The sequence below is a fragment of the Aspergillus brasiliensis genome (genome assembly GCF_001889945.1).
Source record: "Aspergillus brasiliensis CBS 101740 unplaced genomic scaffold ASPBRscaffold_10, whole genome shotgun sequence".
Taxonomy (NCBI): Eukaryota; Fungi; Ascomycota; class Eurotiomycetes; order Eurotiales; family Aspergillaceae; genus Aspergillus; species Aspergillus brasiliensis.
In genome coordinates, this window is record NW_027137451.1 from 889,458 (window position 1) to 904,792 (window position 15,335).

At 50.6% G+C, this 15,335-nt stretch overlaps 7 protein-coding genes across 7 annotated transcripts; 3 read left to right on the forward strand and 4 right to left on the reverse strand.

Moving 5' to 3' along the window:
• Position 1: 1 nt before the first annotated feature.
• On the reverse strand, positions 2-1,098 carry ASPBRDRAFT_131303 (alcohol dehydrogenase; the record flags this gene model as incomplete). Its single annotated transcript, XM_067618319.1, has 2 exons — positions 2-741; positions 819-1,098. 2 exons carry the CDS (start codon positions 1,096-1,098, stop codon positions 2-4), a joined length of 1,020 nt encoding a protein of 339 aa, XP_067476848.1.
• A 1,484-nt stretch (positions 1,099-2,582) lies between these two features.
• ASPBRDRAFT_182666 (bZIP transcription factor) lies at positions 2,583-3,798 on the reverse strand. Its single transcript, XM_067619979.1, has 2 exons — positions 3,603-3,798; positions 2,583-3,516 (listed from the first exon to the last, which is right to left on the reverse strand). Exons 1-2 carry the CDS (start codon positions 3,739-3,741, stop codon positions 2,753-2,755), a joined length of 903 nt encoding a protein of 300 aa, XP_067476849.1. The 5' UTR covers positions 3,742-3,798; the 3' UTR covers positions 2,583-2,752.
• A 208-nt stretch (positions 3,799-4,006) lies between these two features.
• ASPBRDRAFT_45953 (uncharacterized protein) lies at positions 4,007-5,513 on the forward strand. The gene is made up of 2 exons (XM_067625513.1): positions 4,007-4,456; positions 4,513-5,513. The coding sequence occupies exons 1-2, from the start codon at positions 4,388-4,390 to the stop codon at positions 5,437-5,439; spliced, it is 996 nt and encodes a 331-aa protein (XP_067476850.1). The 5' UTR covers positions 4,007-4,387; the 3' UTR covers positions 5,440-5,513.
• A 1,217-nt stretch (positions 5,514-6,730) lies between these two features.
• ASPBRDRAFT_131110 (putative glyoxalase family protein) lies at positions 6,731-7,319 on the reverse strand (the record flags this gene model as incomplete). The annotated part of the gene is made up of 3 exons (XM_067618297.1): positions 6,731-6,807; positions 6,932-7,134; positions 7,186-7,319. 3 exons carry the CDS (start codon positions 7,317-7,319, stop codon positions 6,731-6,733), a joined length of 414 nt encoding a protein of 137 aa, XP_067476851.1.
• A 1,448-nt stretch (positions 7,320-8,767) lies between these two features.
• ASPBRDRAFT_131548 (MFS transporter) lies at positions 8,768-10,655 on the forward strand (the record flags this gene model as incomplete). Its single annotated transcript, XM_067618337.1, has 4 exons — positions 8,768-9,090; positions 9,158-10,144; positions 10,209-10,340; positions 10,403-10,655. The coding sequence occupies 4 exons, from the start codon at positions 8,768-8,770 to the stop codon at positions 10,653-10,655; spliced, it is 1,695 nt and encodes a 564-aa protein (XP_067476852.1).
• Positions 10,656-10,947: 292 nt separating this feature from the next.
• On the forward strand, positions 10,948-13,223 carry ASPBRDRAFT_67481 (uncharacterized protein). The gene is made up of 5 exons (XM_067628901.1): positions 10,948-11,045; positions 11,099-11,205; positions 11,258-11,497; positions 11,557-11,994; positions 12,055-13,223. Exons 1-5 carry the CDS (start codon positions 10,977-10,979, stop codon positions 13,082-13,084), a joined length of 1,884 nt encoding a protein of 627 aa, XP_067476853.1. The 5' UTR covers positions 10,948-10,976; the 3' UTR covers positions 13,085-13,223.
• Positions 13,224-13,277: 54 nt separating this feature from the next.
• On the reverse strand, positions 13,278-15,269 carry ASPBRDRAFT_32428 (DUF4387 domain-containing protein; the record flags this gene model as incomplete). Its single annotated transcript, XM_067623014.1, has 2 exons — positions 13,278-14,917; positions 15,026-15,269. The coding sequence occupies 2 exons, from the start codon at positions 15,267-15,269 to the stop codon at positions 13,278-13,280; spliced, it is 1,884 nt and encodes a 627-aa protein (XP_067476854.1).
• Positions 15,270-15,335: the final 66 nt, after the last annotated feature.

Here is a 15,335-nt window from a genome sequence, read left to right on the forward strand (position 1 = left end):
TTCACCCCATAGTTAGGACAGCTCTGAAGCGAACCTTTCCTGAGAGCATATGCTCCAAGGCGTTCGGCGCATCCAGCAGAGGGAATTTCTCAATCATAGGCTTGATGCCGTGATCCCTGGCAAATTGAATAGCCTCTTCAGAGTCTAGAGCGTGGCCGCTCGCCCAGCCGTGTACCGAAGCCCCCGCCATGATGAGATCGATCGTGTTGACTTCGACCTTGCCCACGGCTGCGAGAATGAGAAGCTTACCCCCAGGCTGGAGTGCTGCCGTTAACGGCTCTATGGCCTTGGGGTTGGGTGCAGTGGCCACGACGAGACCCGCACCACCCATGGCTTTGAGTTTGTCGACGGGATTTTCCACGGCGATGTCGATGAAATCGTGAGCGCCGAGTTCAAACGCGAAGGCCTTTTTCGATGCGCCGGAGCTCAGAGCGACCGTCTTGTAACCCATTTTGCTAGCATACTGGATAGCCAGGTGACCGAGACCCCCAACACCCTGCACAGCAACGACACTGCCGTGCTCAATTCTCATTTTGCGGATGCCATTGAAGACCGTCACGCCGGCGCACAAGAGCGGAGCCACCTCGGCAGGGTCGAGGTCTGAAGGAACCCGTACGACTGCCTCCGCCCGAAGAAGAGCATATTGAGCGTAGCCGCCGTCCTGGGACAGTCCATTGATGGCCTCATTCTCACAGTACTGGAATTGGCCGCGCTGGCAAGAGCGGCAGGTGCCGTCGTGGCCTTAAGTTTTCTGCTCGTTAGCCCCATCTAGGGAATTCTGAATTTTTCAAACAGAAGTTTGTCCTAACTATACCTACCGCCATGCCAGGGTCCACCGACGCGCTCGCCTCCACGGAAACGAGTAACGCCCTCGCCCACCGCGACAACATCGCCAACTGTCTCATGACCCGGAACCCGGTTCTGGACCGGGCCATATTCTCCATTGGCCATGCTGGCGTCGGAGTGGCAGACGCCGCACGCGAGTACTTTGATGAGAATTTGGCCAGGGCCCGGCCGCTTCAGAGCTAGATCCTTGAGGACCAAGGGCTCGCCGGCCGTTTCGACCTGCCAGGCCTTGTAGGTCGATGGAATTGACATGATGAAATGGGATCGAGAAAAGAGAAATTCCCACAGGATATGGTAATATCCAATAGTAAATGGAAGGTATTGACAGCGGATGAATTGTGTGAATGAATTCAAATACTCAGTTCCATGACCTGCGGATGCCTTTTATGATGTGGAACTCGTATATTTTAGTATTACTAAAACCCGCCTATCCATCATCACACATCATCACCCACTTGTACGGATAGTTAGTCCGTAGAGGCTCCAGCATATTTCAATTTCCGAGGTTACAGTAAGCTAGTTATTGCGTTCGACAAATGATGGTTCGAGCAACCGAAAATGCTCGAATCACACGGTTGAAGCAGATGACATGAATTACTTGATTGGTATAAAAAAATGACGGTCACTGTTTCCAGATGCTCGCTGGGCATGTGGCGTCCAATGAAATTCGACTTGTAAGCAGCTTAAATTTAAAGTTCAAAGTGGGCCGAAAGCGAACATACTTTTTACGCTTTTCGGATGTCATGACACATGAGTCAACTGGCGCAGAAAGAAGTTGGATCTCACATCTACCTAGAAATTCCTTTCAGGATTATGAAATCCCAGTGCCCGGGATATGGAGTAGTGGCAAAAATAGCTTAACCTCATCACAAAGAACACGAGCTAACGCCATGATTTAGCTCTACCAGGTGTAATGCCAAAGGATAACGCGGTACATTGGACAGAGTTGCTGTTAATATCAGTCTAGTTATCGCCATGTAAGATGGGCTTTTTTTTCCACAGTGGCGGATTTGTACCTTCGAATTAAATTCTTTCGTCAATTCCTGCAGTGTATGTGAATGAGAGAGAGTGTGTTTTCGTTGTAGAAAAGGGTGGTTTGAAACTGTCCGATGTCTTTCTTATACTAAAAGACCTGTCGCAAGCTATAGGCTATGTGCTAGTAAAGCAATCAATTGAGGACAGTCTAGAAATCAAATACGGATATTTTGACTCATGAGGAAATACCCTTTAATATTCATTATTATATACTGACTCTTGCAGGATCATCCTTCATGTATCCTTCGGAGGCAAAGAAGGTCGTCTCGGTGCTTGGCATGCTTTAGCAGAATGCCAAGAAGCCGGCAAGGCTTGGTCCATCGGCGTGTTGAACTTCGGTCTTTATCACCTTAAATAAGAGCTAGAAGAATACATCAAAAGGAGTGGAAATGGCAGAATCGAAGTCGGCTAGTATAAGCTCCCATCCAGGGCTTGGCGCGCTGATTTGGTAGACTGGTTGCGCAAATATGACGTACGTAGTCATCGAGGTACACCCCCTTCTTGTCATAGGGACTGTTCTACGCGCAACCAGCAAGAAGCATAAGATGGACCCAGTCCATATGTCGATTCACGAGAGCCTTCAGAAGGTAAAGCCCGTGCATGACCTTTTACTGAGAGGTAGCCTAGCTAACACAATGCCAATTTTCTTCATTCTGGGTTTCGTGCCACTGCCCAAATCTACTACTACTACCACCGAGCGTATCAATGAGAACGCGAACGTGTTCGACTTTGGGACTAGACGAGGACATCAAAGCCCTGAAAATGGACGACTATGCACCTTCCACTTGGAATCCTACCCGTACAGCAGGATTGAGACATGTATAAAGGCCGTCGATCAAATTGTTAGACACGCAATGATCATCATCTACAATTATTGCCCGTCATTTGTCAGAAGCCTTCGCCATATAATTGGTTTCTCACCCCTCCGGACTCTCCAGTTATTCGTCGAAACAAAAATCTCCGGGCAGCCATAAAGAAAGACCCGCCATTTCCTAGCAAAATCCTCAGTAACTTCCCAGTTTTTGGGATCCCATGGGGTTCCCCACACAAGCATGGTTGCACGGCTACTGCGTGTATCCCAAAATGCTGTGAGGTCATGGCACAGTTCATCATCATCTAAGCTATTTCCCGCGCGAATCAGATTATCCCTCATTTGCGGAAACGGGAAAATATCAAGCCAGGGGTGGTGTGGAACTGATCTCTGAAGCGGTGTTGGTCGTAAACTTTTCGGAATGCTATCCTCCGAAAGACGTGGCCGTGCCAAACTAAAAATCGAAACCGTGTTGTCTTCGCACATCCATTCGATAGCCATGCCAACTGCAACCGCGTTCTGGTAAGCTGCGCGTAGGACATTCAATCTGCTCAAGTTGAGGAGAAGATCCGTTTTGGGAGACCCCTCCGTGTACCGCGTCATTGCGCTCTTCTCGAACTGGGTCATCAATTCGTGTACATTTGAAGGTGCGAATGTGCATTGAGAATGCTGAATTTCGGTTAGCCTGCACGTAATCGAGTCATGCTGCGTGGGTGCTTCGGCAGCAGAGTTTCCAGGCAGATGGCGTTGATCAGTGGGCACGATCAATGTCAATGGTTTATTCGCCTGTGTTCTTTCATTGTCCCGGATGCTCCGACGTAATCCTGCAGGCCGAGAAAAGAACAAAAAAATGGTACCAGGTCAGTAATGGTGGATATAAATTACCAATTGGGTGTTTGAGAGATCTCACGGTAGGCTCTCTGGTTGACACGATTTTGGACTCTCCGACGCGCAGCGGGATTAGTGACACCTTTCCAGTCGTCATCAGAGTCGTAAGCTGCTGACTGCAGCGACAAGTGATGACGATTCCTCGAGGAGTCTAGAACCATAGTTTCAAAGGCCCTTGGGATGTTATATCATGTACACGTGGTAAGTGCGTTCAGGAGTTGTACAAGTCGACGTTGAAGATGGGTAGGATTGTGCTAACTAAGTTGGCCATTCCTGACTTTATGTAAGTGCTTACTTCTAGATGATTATTGGCCTAATATAGACTTCGCCCCCGCCTCCGCATGACGTTCGAAGTTAGCGCCTATGTCAATTGTCAACGGCCCACAAGTTAGCTTTGTAATGGAAATTGGAACGCCTTCACGGTTTCACACTCGTTCGTCTACTACTCTGTAGGTATTGACATTCTGGACTAGGTTCCGTTCGAAGTGGGCCATACAGTCCATCATCAACCAATGAATATCCAGATGTAAGCGTTCTTCTTGAAGTTAAAAGTCTAATGGAGCTCTCTCTCTCTATCTCCGCTAGAACACCTCGCTATGGTTTCTAAGCATCCCAAGTGGTATTGCGATGCTACTGTTTGCCACACACGCTGGGATGATAAATCAAATAATTCAACATGAATGCGCGGTTTTCCTTTACAGGCACTATAAAATATAAAAGCACATGGTGATCCCTCAGCATGAAACAAAATTGCTCATCATAATACCTGATTGTTCTGCTGTCGCACTATCACACCCCTCGATTACTATGGCGGAATACGCGAAGGACCAGCCTGATGGCTTCGTCAATGCCATCAAAAATGTGGCAATCGTTGGTGTGCGTGTCGTCAATGTACTCTTGTACTCCATTCAAAAATGCTGATCACCCTACAGGCGACTGGACAAATCGGCAAAGTCTTCACCGAGCACCTTCTCAAATCCGGAAAGCAGACCGTGACCGCCCTCACGCGCTCCGGGAGCGAGACCAAGCTACCGTACGGTGTAAAGAATGCGCCAGTTGATTACAATGACGAGGCAACGTTAGTTGCGGCTCTCACTGGTCAAGAATTTTTGGTCATCACCCTGGCCTTGTCTGCACCCCCGGACACCCACAGCAAGCTGGTCAGGGCTGCGGCCAAGGCGGGTGTTCGGTACATTATGCCGAATGCTTATGGCACTGACTTCTTCGGCAATCCGAAGCTCCTGAACGATATTCCAGCCTTGAAATACATTCTTGCCAACGTGAAAGAGGTCGAGGAACTCGGCATGAACTGGATAAGTCTTACCCCCAATTTCTGGTACGAATATAGTTTGGGCGTCGGACCCTTCACATACGGGTTTGATTTCCCGAACCGTACGGCGACGTTCTATGATGAGGGAACAACGAAGATCAATACCACCACCTGGCCTCAGTGCGGGCGTGCGTTGGCCGCGTTGGTCAATCTCAAAAAGATTCCGGAGGATGAAAATGATCATTCCGTTACTTTGGTTCAGTTGTGCAATCAACCGGTGTACATTTCTAGCTTCACGTTGAGCCAGCGAGAGATGCTTGATAGCATTAATAAGCTACTCGGTTGGACCGACGATGACTGGAAAATTTCCTATCAACCAACTGCTGAGCGTTACAAGGACGGGCTCGAGGAATTGGCAAACGGCCATGGAACAGGGTTCTTGAAGGCCTTGTATGCTCGCGTATTTGACCCAGCGGTCGGGGGCATCTTTGAGACACACAATACCGTGCTGGGACTACCCAAAGAGGATCTGGACGAAGCTACACTGGCCGCACACCACTGGGCCATTGCGCAGGCAAAACGTGGATAGTGTCAGATGGCGGACGTACTCCAGATATTGAGGCAGATACATAGCGAGGCAGATCAGGATTTGAAAAATTTGACACAATGCTTTTAATCCCCTGGGGAGCGGAGGCACAGCCTATAGTGTAGGATGAGTTGTATCTGCGCGGGGAAACCTGCTGGTTTACAGGGGTTCGAATTTGGATGAATATAGCCACCCGAACTGGCTGTCTTTGGACTCGTCACTCTTTACAAGGAATGCACCTCCCTTAACTTTATTGTTGTCGTCGCAACTTCCTTCACGCGGAGAGCAGTTGGCTGAAATTCCGATGCTATTCATATGTCAAGAGGTTGCTCAGCGAAACAGGAACAGAACCATCGGGCTCAATCATCCGGAATGACGTTTGGAAATTCCAGAGCACCTGGAGAGTTTATTATTAGCCCAGAAGCCCGTATTTATGATACAGAAACATAATGTTTGTGCTTTTAGCCCTGCAACAGTAATACAGACAGCAATCCAAAGGAGACATTGAGCACATAAATCACCCAAAATATAACAGAGTAGTATATAATGCTGCCTTCATTTTATGGATATCTTCAGTTCATGGATCTTTCTATTGCGGGGCTGATATACAAGCCTCGCTACCGAGTTGTGCTGTTGCAGATCCCTCGAGGGGCGGTGTCAACGCCGGGAAAGCGAATAGTAGTACTAACTGCTACTAATAAATATTCTTCCGGCGAACAACAGCTACTACTGACATATAACTAAACCCGGTCTTTCCCTGATCTTCGACAGACTAGACACTCGGTTCTTGAGTATTCAGTCTTTCAGATCAAGGTCTTCCTTACCTTCTGCTAAGGATGTCCTTACGAGCTCAGTATATGGCGCCATTATCCTCTATTGGCCACTTTACAATGCACTGGGCGACAACTTCCTGGCAGAGCAAGGCGAATTGAGCGCCTTCCATGTACCCTGGCCACGCCCTGCATTGACTGCCGAGACAATTACCAAGCAGACCTAAAGAGAAATCTCTCTCGACTACGGGTATAGCTCCAATTTTGTGTTCCAACATTGACCGGGGAAGGAAGCCAATGCGTTGCTGAGTCCTCTCACTCCATCCTGCACCTGCCCACTGGATCTCTCATGGTCGACACGGGAGGTCCCCAACACCGGTCTTGATTTGGGGCGTCTATATGAGTGTACAGCGAAAAAGCAACTGCAAAACTTAAAGAAGGCATGTTGGTTGTTCCATTGAAGATTCGGCGTCGCTCATCAGGTAATTAAAAGCACTAAATATCGTCCCATTTGTTTATCCGTGTCATAAAGTGAATTCCAGCCGGTTACCCGCAAAGTCCCTGGCAAAAAACCGACTCGGATATTCGATGCCCTGGGCGCCTACAATGAGACATTGACGGTCAGCAGGCCGGTAGTGAATCAAACAGCATCATACAGCCGCATGCGCGCAGGGAGACGCTGCTTATAAGAAGAGAATGAAGAGCAAGAGAAAAGGATAACAAACCCGAATTTTGTTCGCCCGGCTTATCAACGTGCAAGGGAGCAGCAGCACCGCCTCTCTGATGATGTTCCCAGATGCGCTGCTGCAGGGTCAATAGATGGTCCGGCGACGCGACTTTCAGACAAGCGTGACGGTCGGAGTGCAAATCGCTGTTCAACCCAAAGGCCACATGAATCTGCTGACTGCCATCCGGCGTGAGATTGAACCTACGCTGATTAACCATGACTGGTCCATATGATCAATCTCAGTATACCTACCATAGCAGAGTTCCTTTCTGGAGATGGGGAACTGGGGCTGATGGCAGACCCAGGGTGTTGGTGTAGAACTCCTCTGCCCGCTCCAGAGTGCCCTCGGGGACGAGGATATTGACGTGATGGAGACCAGTGATCATATTGGCGCTGTGAATCGATCCAGGCTTATTCTTTGAGTCCATAAATGATGCGGGGAGAATCACAGTAGATAAAGAAGACGTAGGATCATTACCCGGCGTGGTGGTGGTTTGGATTTGGATCGGAATCTGATTTCCTGTGCCGGTGAGGGGTTGGTTGGAGACCCCGCGGGGTAGAAATTACCATCACCGCTTAATCTCAGAAGGAGATAACACTCATTATCTCCCTCTCAATCATTTCACTCGCACAGACATGCCTGCACTCGTGATGTTTCAATCGCGCGTTCGGAATTCTTGATCGTATGTCATTCTTGGAAGCATCAAGTCAACTGGTTGTTGACTAGCCAGTGGTCAAGAGTTCACACACGAACGAACTTACCATTTCGATTTCCAGAAGGCAATAAATACTAGGACTTCGTGTCCCACATGGATGATGATGACCCGATATAAGCCAGTGATCGAGGAGCCCGACCGTCTTCCACCTCAAATAAAGTAAAAAATGTCGCCATCCACTTGATGGAATTCGATGCCGATTGCCGGTCGGCAGCGGAACTCATTCCGCACTCCCCCTTTTTTTCGTTTTTCCGGCGGGCATCACAACAATCAGTCACCTCGCGTTAGTTACTTATCCCCCCATCTGCCATTTCGCCGTCTGACGTGGGCATCAGATGATATTCTGACTGGCAGTGATGCAAAGGCTTAGGTGTCTGTCCAGCAGATATTGGCGGTGCTAGCATGTATTGCGTCTGGGTGTTTCATACCCCTCCACCGATATATCTGGCGACGGAAAACGTTCCGACGAGAAGACTCGGGCTGGGCCGGGCTCTGCTCCAAACACTACGATATCACTTATCCCCGAGAGATGGGGAATGCTTGATAACGCCATAGCATATGCACCCGAAACCCGGAGAGCCTAATCCATGGCTTAAGACCCGGTTGGGTTTCCCGACCACTTCTCTCGGCTCCGCCACTGCCCGAATTTTAAGCTGGCTGATTTGACTTCCCGGGCGGGCACAGAATCCTATCCCATGGCTTACGCAAGGCACATTGATAGCTATCTAGCCGATCTGATGGTCCGGCATCAAGGCTTATACCAGGTCGTATATGCATAGCGCCATGTCTGCTCCGTCTTATCCGGGACAGCCCCAGGCAATCCTCTATCCACCGACTCGGTGGATCTAAACGCTTCGGGTTGAGTGGCCGATGCTCATCCTTGATGACCCACTACAGCATTTGGTTTCCGCCCAAAGCTGGGTGAAGGAACGAAAATGGAGCGGCGAAAATTTGCAGGGCTTTTCTGGGGCCAACCAGCCCATGGTAATCATATTAATATTAGTACCATGTATGAACCCCGGGTTCGCGAGCTGACCTCGTCCTGTGTAAGCGTTCGTCGACCAGCTTAAGCCCCTCGTTTCGCCCACCTTGCGAAGTGAAGAAGGTGATTCGTGGTCATGGATCGATTCCATGAGAAAAACCGAGCTGCAGGTGACGATGACTCGTCCATAGCGGACGGTGTCTCCCTATCCCGGCGCCGCTACTCGCAAGGCGGACCCCCCGGCCACGACAGTATCGAGCTCGAGCGTATCAACACCTATCGCCTCCAACAACAATTAACGGTTGGATCTCGAGGAAGTCGCATCCCACAGGACCAATGGCTGCCCCTCGGAGCCGGCAAGCCGTATCCCCCGCCTCTACCGGACTCCGAGGCGTATGTGGTGGAGTTCGAAGGAGCGGATGATCCGATGCATCCCCAGAATTGGCCCATGAAGAAAAGGTAAGGGAACACGACTCTCACCTGCCAGACCTGTATAGAGATTGCGATGGTCGCTGATGCTGTATAGAGTCATGCTCGGATCACTTCTCACCTCATGTGCTCTAGTGACCGCTTACGGCAGTGCGGTGTTTGCAACCGCTGCTTCCGGTGCCGAGAAAGAGTTCGGCTTTGGTGAAGAAGTTGCGGCATTGGGAACGACGCTGTATGTCCTGGGGTTTTCGGCCGGCCCAACGGTGTGGGCACCTAGCTCCGAGTTGCTTGGCCGGCGATGGCCGCTGTTGCTCGGGATGTTCGGCTTCGATATCTTCACCATTGCCACGGCCACCGCCAAGGATACCCAAACCCTGATGCTGTGCCGTTTCTTTGCGGGTTTCTGTGCGGCCAGTATCATTGCTCTCGTACCTGCCAGCCTGTCTGACGTCTTCAACAATCACCAGCGTGGGGTGGCTATCGCCATGTACACTATGTCGGTCTTCACCGGTCCTTTCACAGCTCCATTCATCGGTGGATTCACGGCATCAAGTTATCTCGGCTGGCGGTGGACGCTCTACGTCCCTGCCATCGTTGGGTTCTTCTGTCTCGCCTTGATAGTGTTCTTCACTACAGAGACCTATGCCCCAATTATTCTGGTTCAAAAGGCAGCTATTCTCCGGCGCCAGACACGGAACTGGGGCATACACGCTCGCCAGGACGAATTGGAGATCGACTTCCGAGAGTTAGTTACGAAGAACCTGGCGCGTCCGTTCCTGATTCTGTTTACCGAGCCCATCGCCTTTCTGCTCACCCTCTACATGTCCTTCATCTACGGATTGGCCTATGCGCTGCTGGAAGCATATCCGATCATTTTCGAAGGTACTTATGGCATGACCGGTGGTACCGCAGGGTTACCCTTCATTGGCCTTATCATTGGTGAAATCGCCGGCAGTGCCTTTGTTCTATCTTTGTCGGGCCAATATTCGCGGAAGTTGGCGGCCAACAATTACGTTGCGGTGCCCGAATGGCGTCTTCCCCCTTGCATCGTCGGTGGTGCGGTGTTTGCTGGTGGGCTTTTCTGGTATGATTCTCCCCACGCAGGCGTACAACGACGGATCCGGTTCGGATTCTAACAAGCGAGGCAGGTTCGGTTGGACTGGGTGGAACAGTAACATTCATTGGATGGCACCCACCGCTGCTGGTGTGGCTGTAGGCTTTGGCTTGACTTCCATCTTCATGCAATGCTTCAACTACATCCTAGATACGTACTCGAAGTTGTGAGTGTACCCTATAGTAGCCCCTTCCATAGCGACCCCCGAACCCTATGCTAATGAAGTAGTGCGGCATCTGCCTTTGCGGCCAATACCATGATGCGATCCATGGTGGGTGCCGTCTTTCCTCTGTTCACGCGACAAATGTTCAACAATTTGGGCATTCAATGGGCCGGCACATTGCTAGGATGCATTGCCGTGGTGATGATTCCCATCCCGTTGATGTTCTATCTCTATGGTGGCCGTCTTCGGCAGAAGAGTAAACTGGCCCCTGTGATGGATCTGATGCCGCCCGTCGAAGAAGATATTAAAGAGGCGTAGGTAAATAGTCATAATCCGGGCTTGATCATTCGGTCTAGCGTGCGGTTACATTTGGATAATTTCTATCTATTCTTTTGGACCCCAAAACCAAGTGCCGAAGTCAAGCAAGCTGGGGCAAAAGGCCTTAATTCGTAATCGTCAGCCTCGCCAGTCTAGTTACCTAGTAGTCCCTGTCTTTATGTATTGTTAGGCTGCCAATAGTAATCCCACCTCACGTGCATCGGGCCGAGGCGAGCTTACAATGAGCGGGAAACCGACCTCCGACTTTAGCTTCAGCAACCCATATCTTACATTGTGAATTCACGAGAAAGTCTCACCCCGATGGAGACTAGGCAAACGACCCGTAAGACCCGAAACCGGATGGCCTGCATCTATTGCCGACAGATGAAAGTGAGGCTTCCAGCATCCACCACATCCACAAACTCGGCTGACTTGCCTCTTAGCTCAAGTGCGATGGGAATGACAAGTTCCCCGCGTCCTGCTCTCGATGCGAACGCGCAGGAAAGGCATGTGCCATTGATCCGTCATTCAAGAGGACCGCACGCAGACGGTGAGTGGTCTTCGTCTTGATGAGAAACTGGTTGTGACTGTATAGCAACAAGACATCTAGAGCACATGGAGCGGGAAATTCGTGAATTGAACGAGGCAGAGACATCAGAGCGGGAGCAACTGCGAAGAGCACCTACAATAGATCGGACAGACACACCGATAGACGAAGGCGACGACCTTCCTGGCTTAGAGTACCTCATGTCAACCTTATCGCAGGCTGGCATCCTCAACAACAACCAGGTACTGGAGGATATTAACCTTTGCCCCTCCGTGTTCTGCGAATTGTTTCTACAGTAATCCACCCTTTTCGTCGGATTCGGCTCACTGGGTATTGTTGACCTCTGGGGAGCAGATTCTACCGCCATTACCATCCAAGATTTCCACTGCTGCCAGACATTCTGACACTCGCTCGAAATTGCACATCATGCCGATTGCTTTTCTGGACTGTTGTTGCCACAGCATCTGGATACTCCGAGACCGATCGAGATCTCCATCTTCGGCTAGCCGCACCTGTTCGACGGCTGGCCGGTATCGAAGTCACCAACACAGACGCGGCATCACTGTCTCTGATTCATGCGCTCCTCATCCTCTGCTGTTGGCCTCAGCCGTTTGGCGCAACAGCAAGCGATCAGTCATGGCTGTACTGCGGCAGTGCAACCCATATGGCTCTAAAACTGGGACTTCACCGGCCTGGTGATGCCGCTGCATTTCTTTACGGCGTACCCATTAGTGAAGAGCAGAAATTGATGCGCAGAAGGACATGGGTGGCGTGTTTCATTGTTAACCAAACGTAAGCATCAACCTCTTCTTGGCGAAACTTGAAGCAAGTTCTGATCCGCTACTATTTCAGCCTGAGTTGCCAATTAGGCATACCGTCCACTGTGAAGACAGACTACACGATCCTGAATTGTCTGGGGTCCTGGTCTTCCTCTATCCCAACAACATTGAGTGATCTTCTCCAGGTGTCCTACAAGTGCTTCTCCTTTTCCGGTATCCTTGGCCATTATGAGGGAACATCAGACGGACTGCATGCGGATCCCATGCCTCTAATCGAATCGTTCGGCGCTGATCTAAATGCATTAGAACTCGCCAAGGAGAAGTCATGGTGTCTGACTACAAGAATGGCTTTCCTAAGTACCAAACTACACCTATATGCGTATAGCTTGACGTTTCAGCACACTGAGCTCCATGCCCCGTCGTCGACGCCGTTGTCTGATCCAAAATCCGCCCTTTACTTATCTGAGGCATACAGAACAGCTATCCGTTTAATACATACATGGTGCGACGGGACATCGTCGACGGAATCCTCTGCAATAACGCCCGAGGGATCCACAACTCCCGAACTCGCTCGATGTTGGACCATATTCGAGAAATCCGCGTTGACATACGCCGTCTTATTCCTGCTGAGGCTCTCCAAACTCACTCCAAGGGACAACTTCAACCAAATACGAACCGACAACGCCATAAGAATGGCCACGACGTTCCTCAGATCATGCTCCGTATTCAAGGATGATCACTTCTCCCGTCTCTGCGATATCATCGAGTACATTTGTAGTATCCATAGCAGCGGCAGCGGCAATGACTCGTCTTCATCGGATGAGCCCGGGGTTCGATCACGTATGAGTTCCAATATCGTGATTCATGCGATTCTGCGTGCAAAGGAACGGTTCCAGAGAGGTCGCGCATATCCTCATACTACTGAAAACCCTACCAACCCTCCAGTCGAAACGGGGCTAGCAAGCGAAGAAGGTGTTGGCCCACCGCCCAGTCCAAGTTTTGTGGATACCTTGTTTGGTACGGGTCTTTTTCCGGATGATGAGCTGTGGAATGCGTTGCAGTTGGATTTCATGGAGGGGATGGCGGATGACCCTGTCGGGTAGATTTTTCTTCTGGAAGCTTTATTTGATTTCCTAGATGCTCAAGCGCACAGGATGTAACAATTCGTTCCGCGGACTGCACGTACATAAAGTATACGAGGATTCGTTTGTAGTAGTACATTTTGAATACACAATCAAGCGGAACAGAACTTAAGAGATCAATCGTATCGTAAAAGCAAAAACACAATCCTTCATCCTAAATCGCTATCGGTATCTCCAACAACATAAGCGGCATATGCTGCACACTCCCATGCGTATCCCTATCCCGAAACCCACCAGACACCACCGGTCTCTTGATAGTGGCCTTGAAAGCGAGAGCAGGCTCCCACCAGAGACAAGCAACGACATCGTCTTCAGGGACACCGTATAACCTGGCAATCGTCGCCGAATTGAGAGTATTTGTCTGCCTCACCAGGGATAAGGTTTCTGCCTTGTCGAACATTACGTCGAATGTTAACTCGTACGGCCCGGCGTTCTTGCTCCGGATGACGGTCGCTAGGTCAGCGAGGAAGGTGTGGCCTAGTGATGGGTTTATGTTTCCTAGTACTGATTCTGACTGATCGTTGTTCACCAATGGGTTAGAGTTGGAGAGTTGTTCGGGGGGAGCAGAGCTATCTTCGACTTCCTTGGCTGGATTAAGCTCGTGGACCTGGTCCGGTGGGAGGCACGGCGTTGCGTTTGTGTTCGGTGGGAGATGTTCCGCGTGGATAGGGAAGTATTTCTCTGGGTCCTCGACACGCATCGTGTGGTATATACAGAACTCTGACGTAGCTCCCAGAGGGATATCTAGCGGTGCAAACGGCATCGCAAAGTTTCCGGCGGTTGCTCGCTGACCGGGGTATGGTGCATGCACACAGTAAACCCGCGCTGTGTGAGCAACGTGGGATGCCTGCTCCTGCGTAGACGCCCTGGCATGGCCGATGATTCCGATTTCATTTGGCGGGATGGATCCGGCGGTACTAGTAGTAGTGTCAGTGATGCCTGGGAAGATGCTGGCGGCGCCATTGCCATAAACGCGGAATTCCAGCTCGAATGGGAACGAGCAGTATTCTTGAACGTATGCTTTGGCTCGCTCCAGGAATTGGTCAAGTTCATTGATCAAGATGCGGTCGGTGAAGCCACCAATGAACATGGTATGGTAGCCTGTTTGTCGTGCAGCCTCGAGTTTAATGGTGTATTCCCCGTCTTTGGAAGGCAGGAAACGAGCACTTTTGACCCGTACTGTTCGCTGATCGGGGAGCTGTTCGTATTCAGTGTTCTCAAGATGCAAGTCACCTCCAGGCCCAGGCAAGATATCTGGTCGCGTCTTCTCGTAGAGAGTGTGGGCCGCGACGGAGACAGGCGTGCACCGGGAGCGAGGGTCTAGAGCTCGGATATCGAAGCTGTCTTTGCGGACAATCGCCAGAGCTTCCTTGCTCTTCGGAACCGAGCAGAGAGCACCGCACTCCATGATCTTCCCCATGTGGTAGGCAATCCCCAAGTCAGTGAAGCCGCGATGCACGCAAAAGGCTGCATATGGAGAAGGATCATAGGATCGGCCCCCGACGATAATGTCAAAGTCCGGATACTCAGCCATCGCCTTGAGCCAGGGTTCGATGCCCATCTGGGCGACGATCCGAGTGGCATCCTCGATATCTTGGGGCTGTAGCTCCGGCACTGCCTTTCCGCAGGGCTGTATGTGGCCTTTCTGGTAGTGGTCTTGGACAATGTCTTTGCTGATCTCTGCGTGGATGCTAATGATTCTCATTTGACGAGACCCCTTTTCCGCGAGAATCTCTTTGATGATGTCGACGAACATGTTGACGCCTCTTGTGGAGCCATCTCCGCCGGCCGATCCTGTATGCGAAGGAGGTTAGAGAACAATATCTGTTCCATTGCACTGGCCTCCTACTTCTTCTTGCTGAACAAGATCTTTCGGAAGGTCACTGGGGATAGAGAACTCACCAATAAGGAGCGGCTTCTTATAGACGAGACAGCCTGCAACCAAGAGGTCCAGGTCTCGTTTGTACGTCTGACGAGTGCCAGTTGACTTCCCCAGAGCCAGCTTGGAGGGTCCGCTGTCTGTTGACCCTGCATCGACAATTACAGCGTCGACGCCGCTGGCCATCGTGGCCCAGTATATCGCCTCGCTGAACCCGTAGCCCAGCATGCCAATCGGCGTGAAAATTCGAAGTTCGTCTGAAGGCATGATTTTGTATAGCAATCTTTTTCGTTCTTAATTTTTGTCTTCTACTTGCGTGGTAAGGACAAAGAT

Bases quoted from the DNA above. Each gene is read 5' to 3' on its own strand.
- ASPBRDRAFT_45953 (XM_067625513.1), top strand. From the start codon at position 4,388: ATGGCGGAATACGCGAAGGACCAGCCTGATGGCTTCGTCAATGCCATC. The intron at 4,457-4,512 runs GTGCGTGTCGTC...ATCACCCTACAG, and splicing joins AAAATGTGGCAATCGTTGGT to GCGACTGGACAAATCGGCAA.
- ASPBRDRAFT_67481 (XM_067628901.1), top strand. From the start codon at position 10,977: ATGGAGACTAGGCAAACGACCCGTAAGACCCGAAACCGGATGGCCTGC. The intron at 11,046-11,098 runs GTGAGGCTTCCA...CTTGCCTCTTAG, and splicing joins TCTATTGCCGACAGATGAAA to CTCAAGTGCGATGGGAATGA. The intron at 11,498-11,556 runs GTAATCCACCCT...TCTGGGGAGCAG, and splicing joins TTCTGCGAATTGTTTCTACA to ATTCTACCGCCATTACCATC.
- ASPBRDRAFT_182666 (XM_067619979.1), bottom strand. From the start codon at position 3,741: ATGGTTCTAGACTCCTCGAGGAATCGTCATCACTTGTCGCTGCAGTCA. The intron at 3,517-3,602 runs GTGAGATCTCTC...CTCGGCCTGCAG, and splicing joins TGTCAACCAGAGAGCCTACC to GATTACGTCGGAGCATCCGG.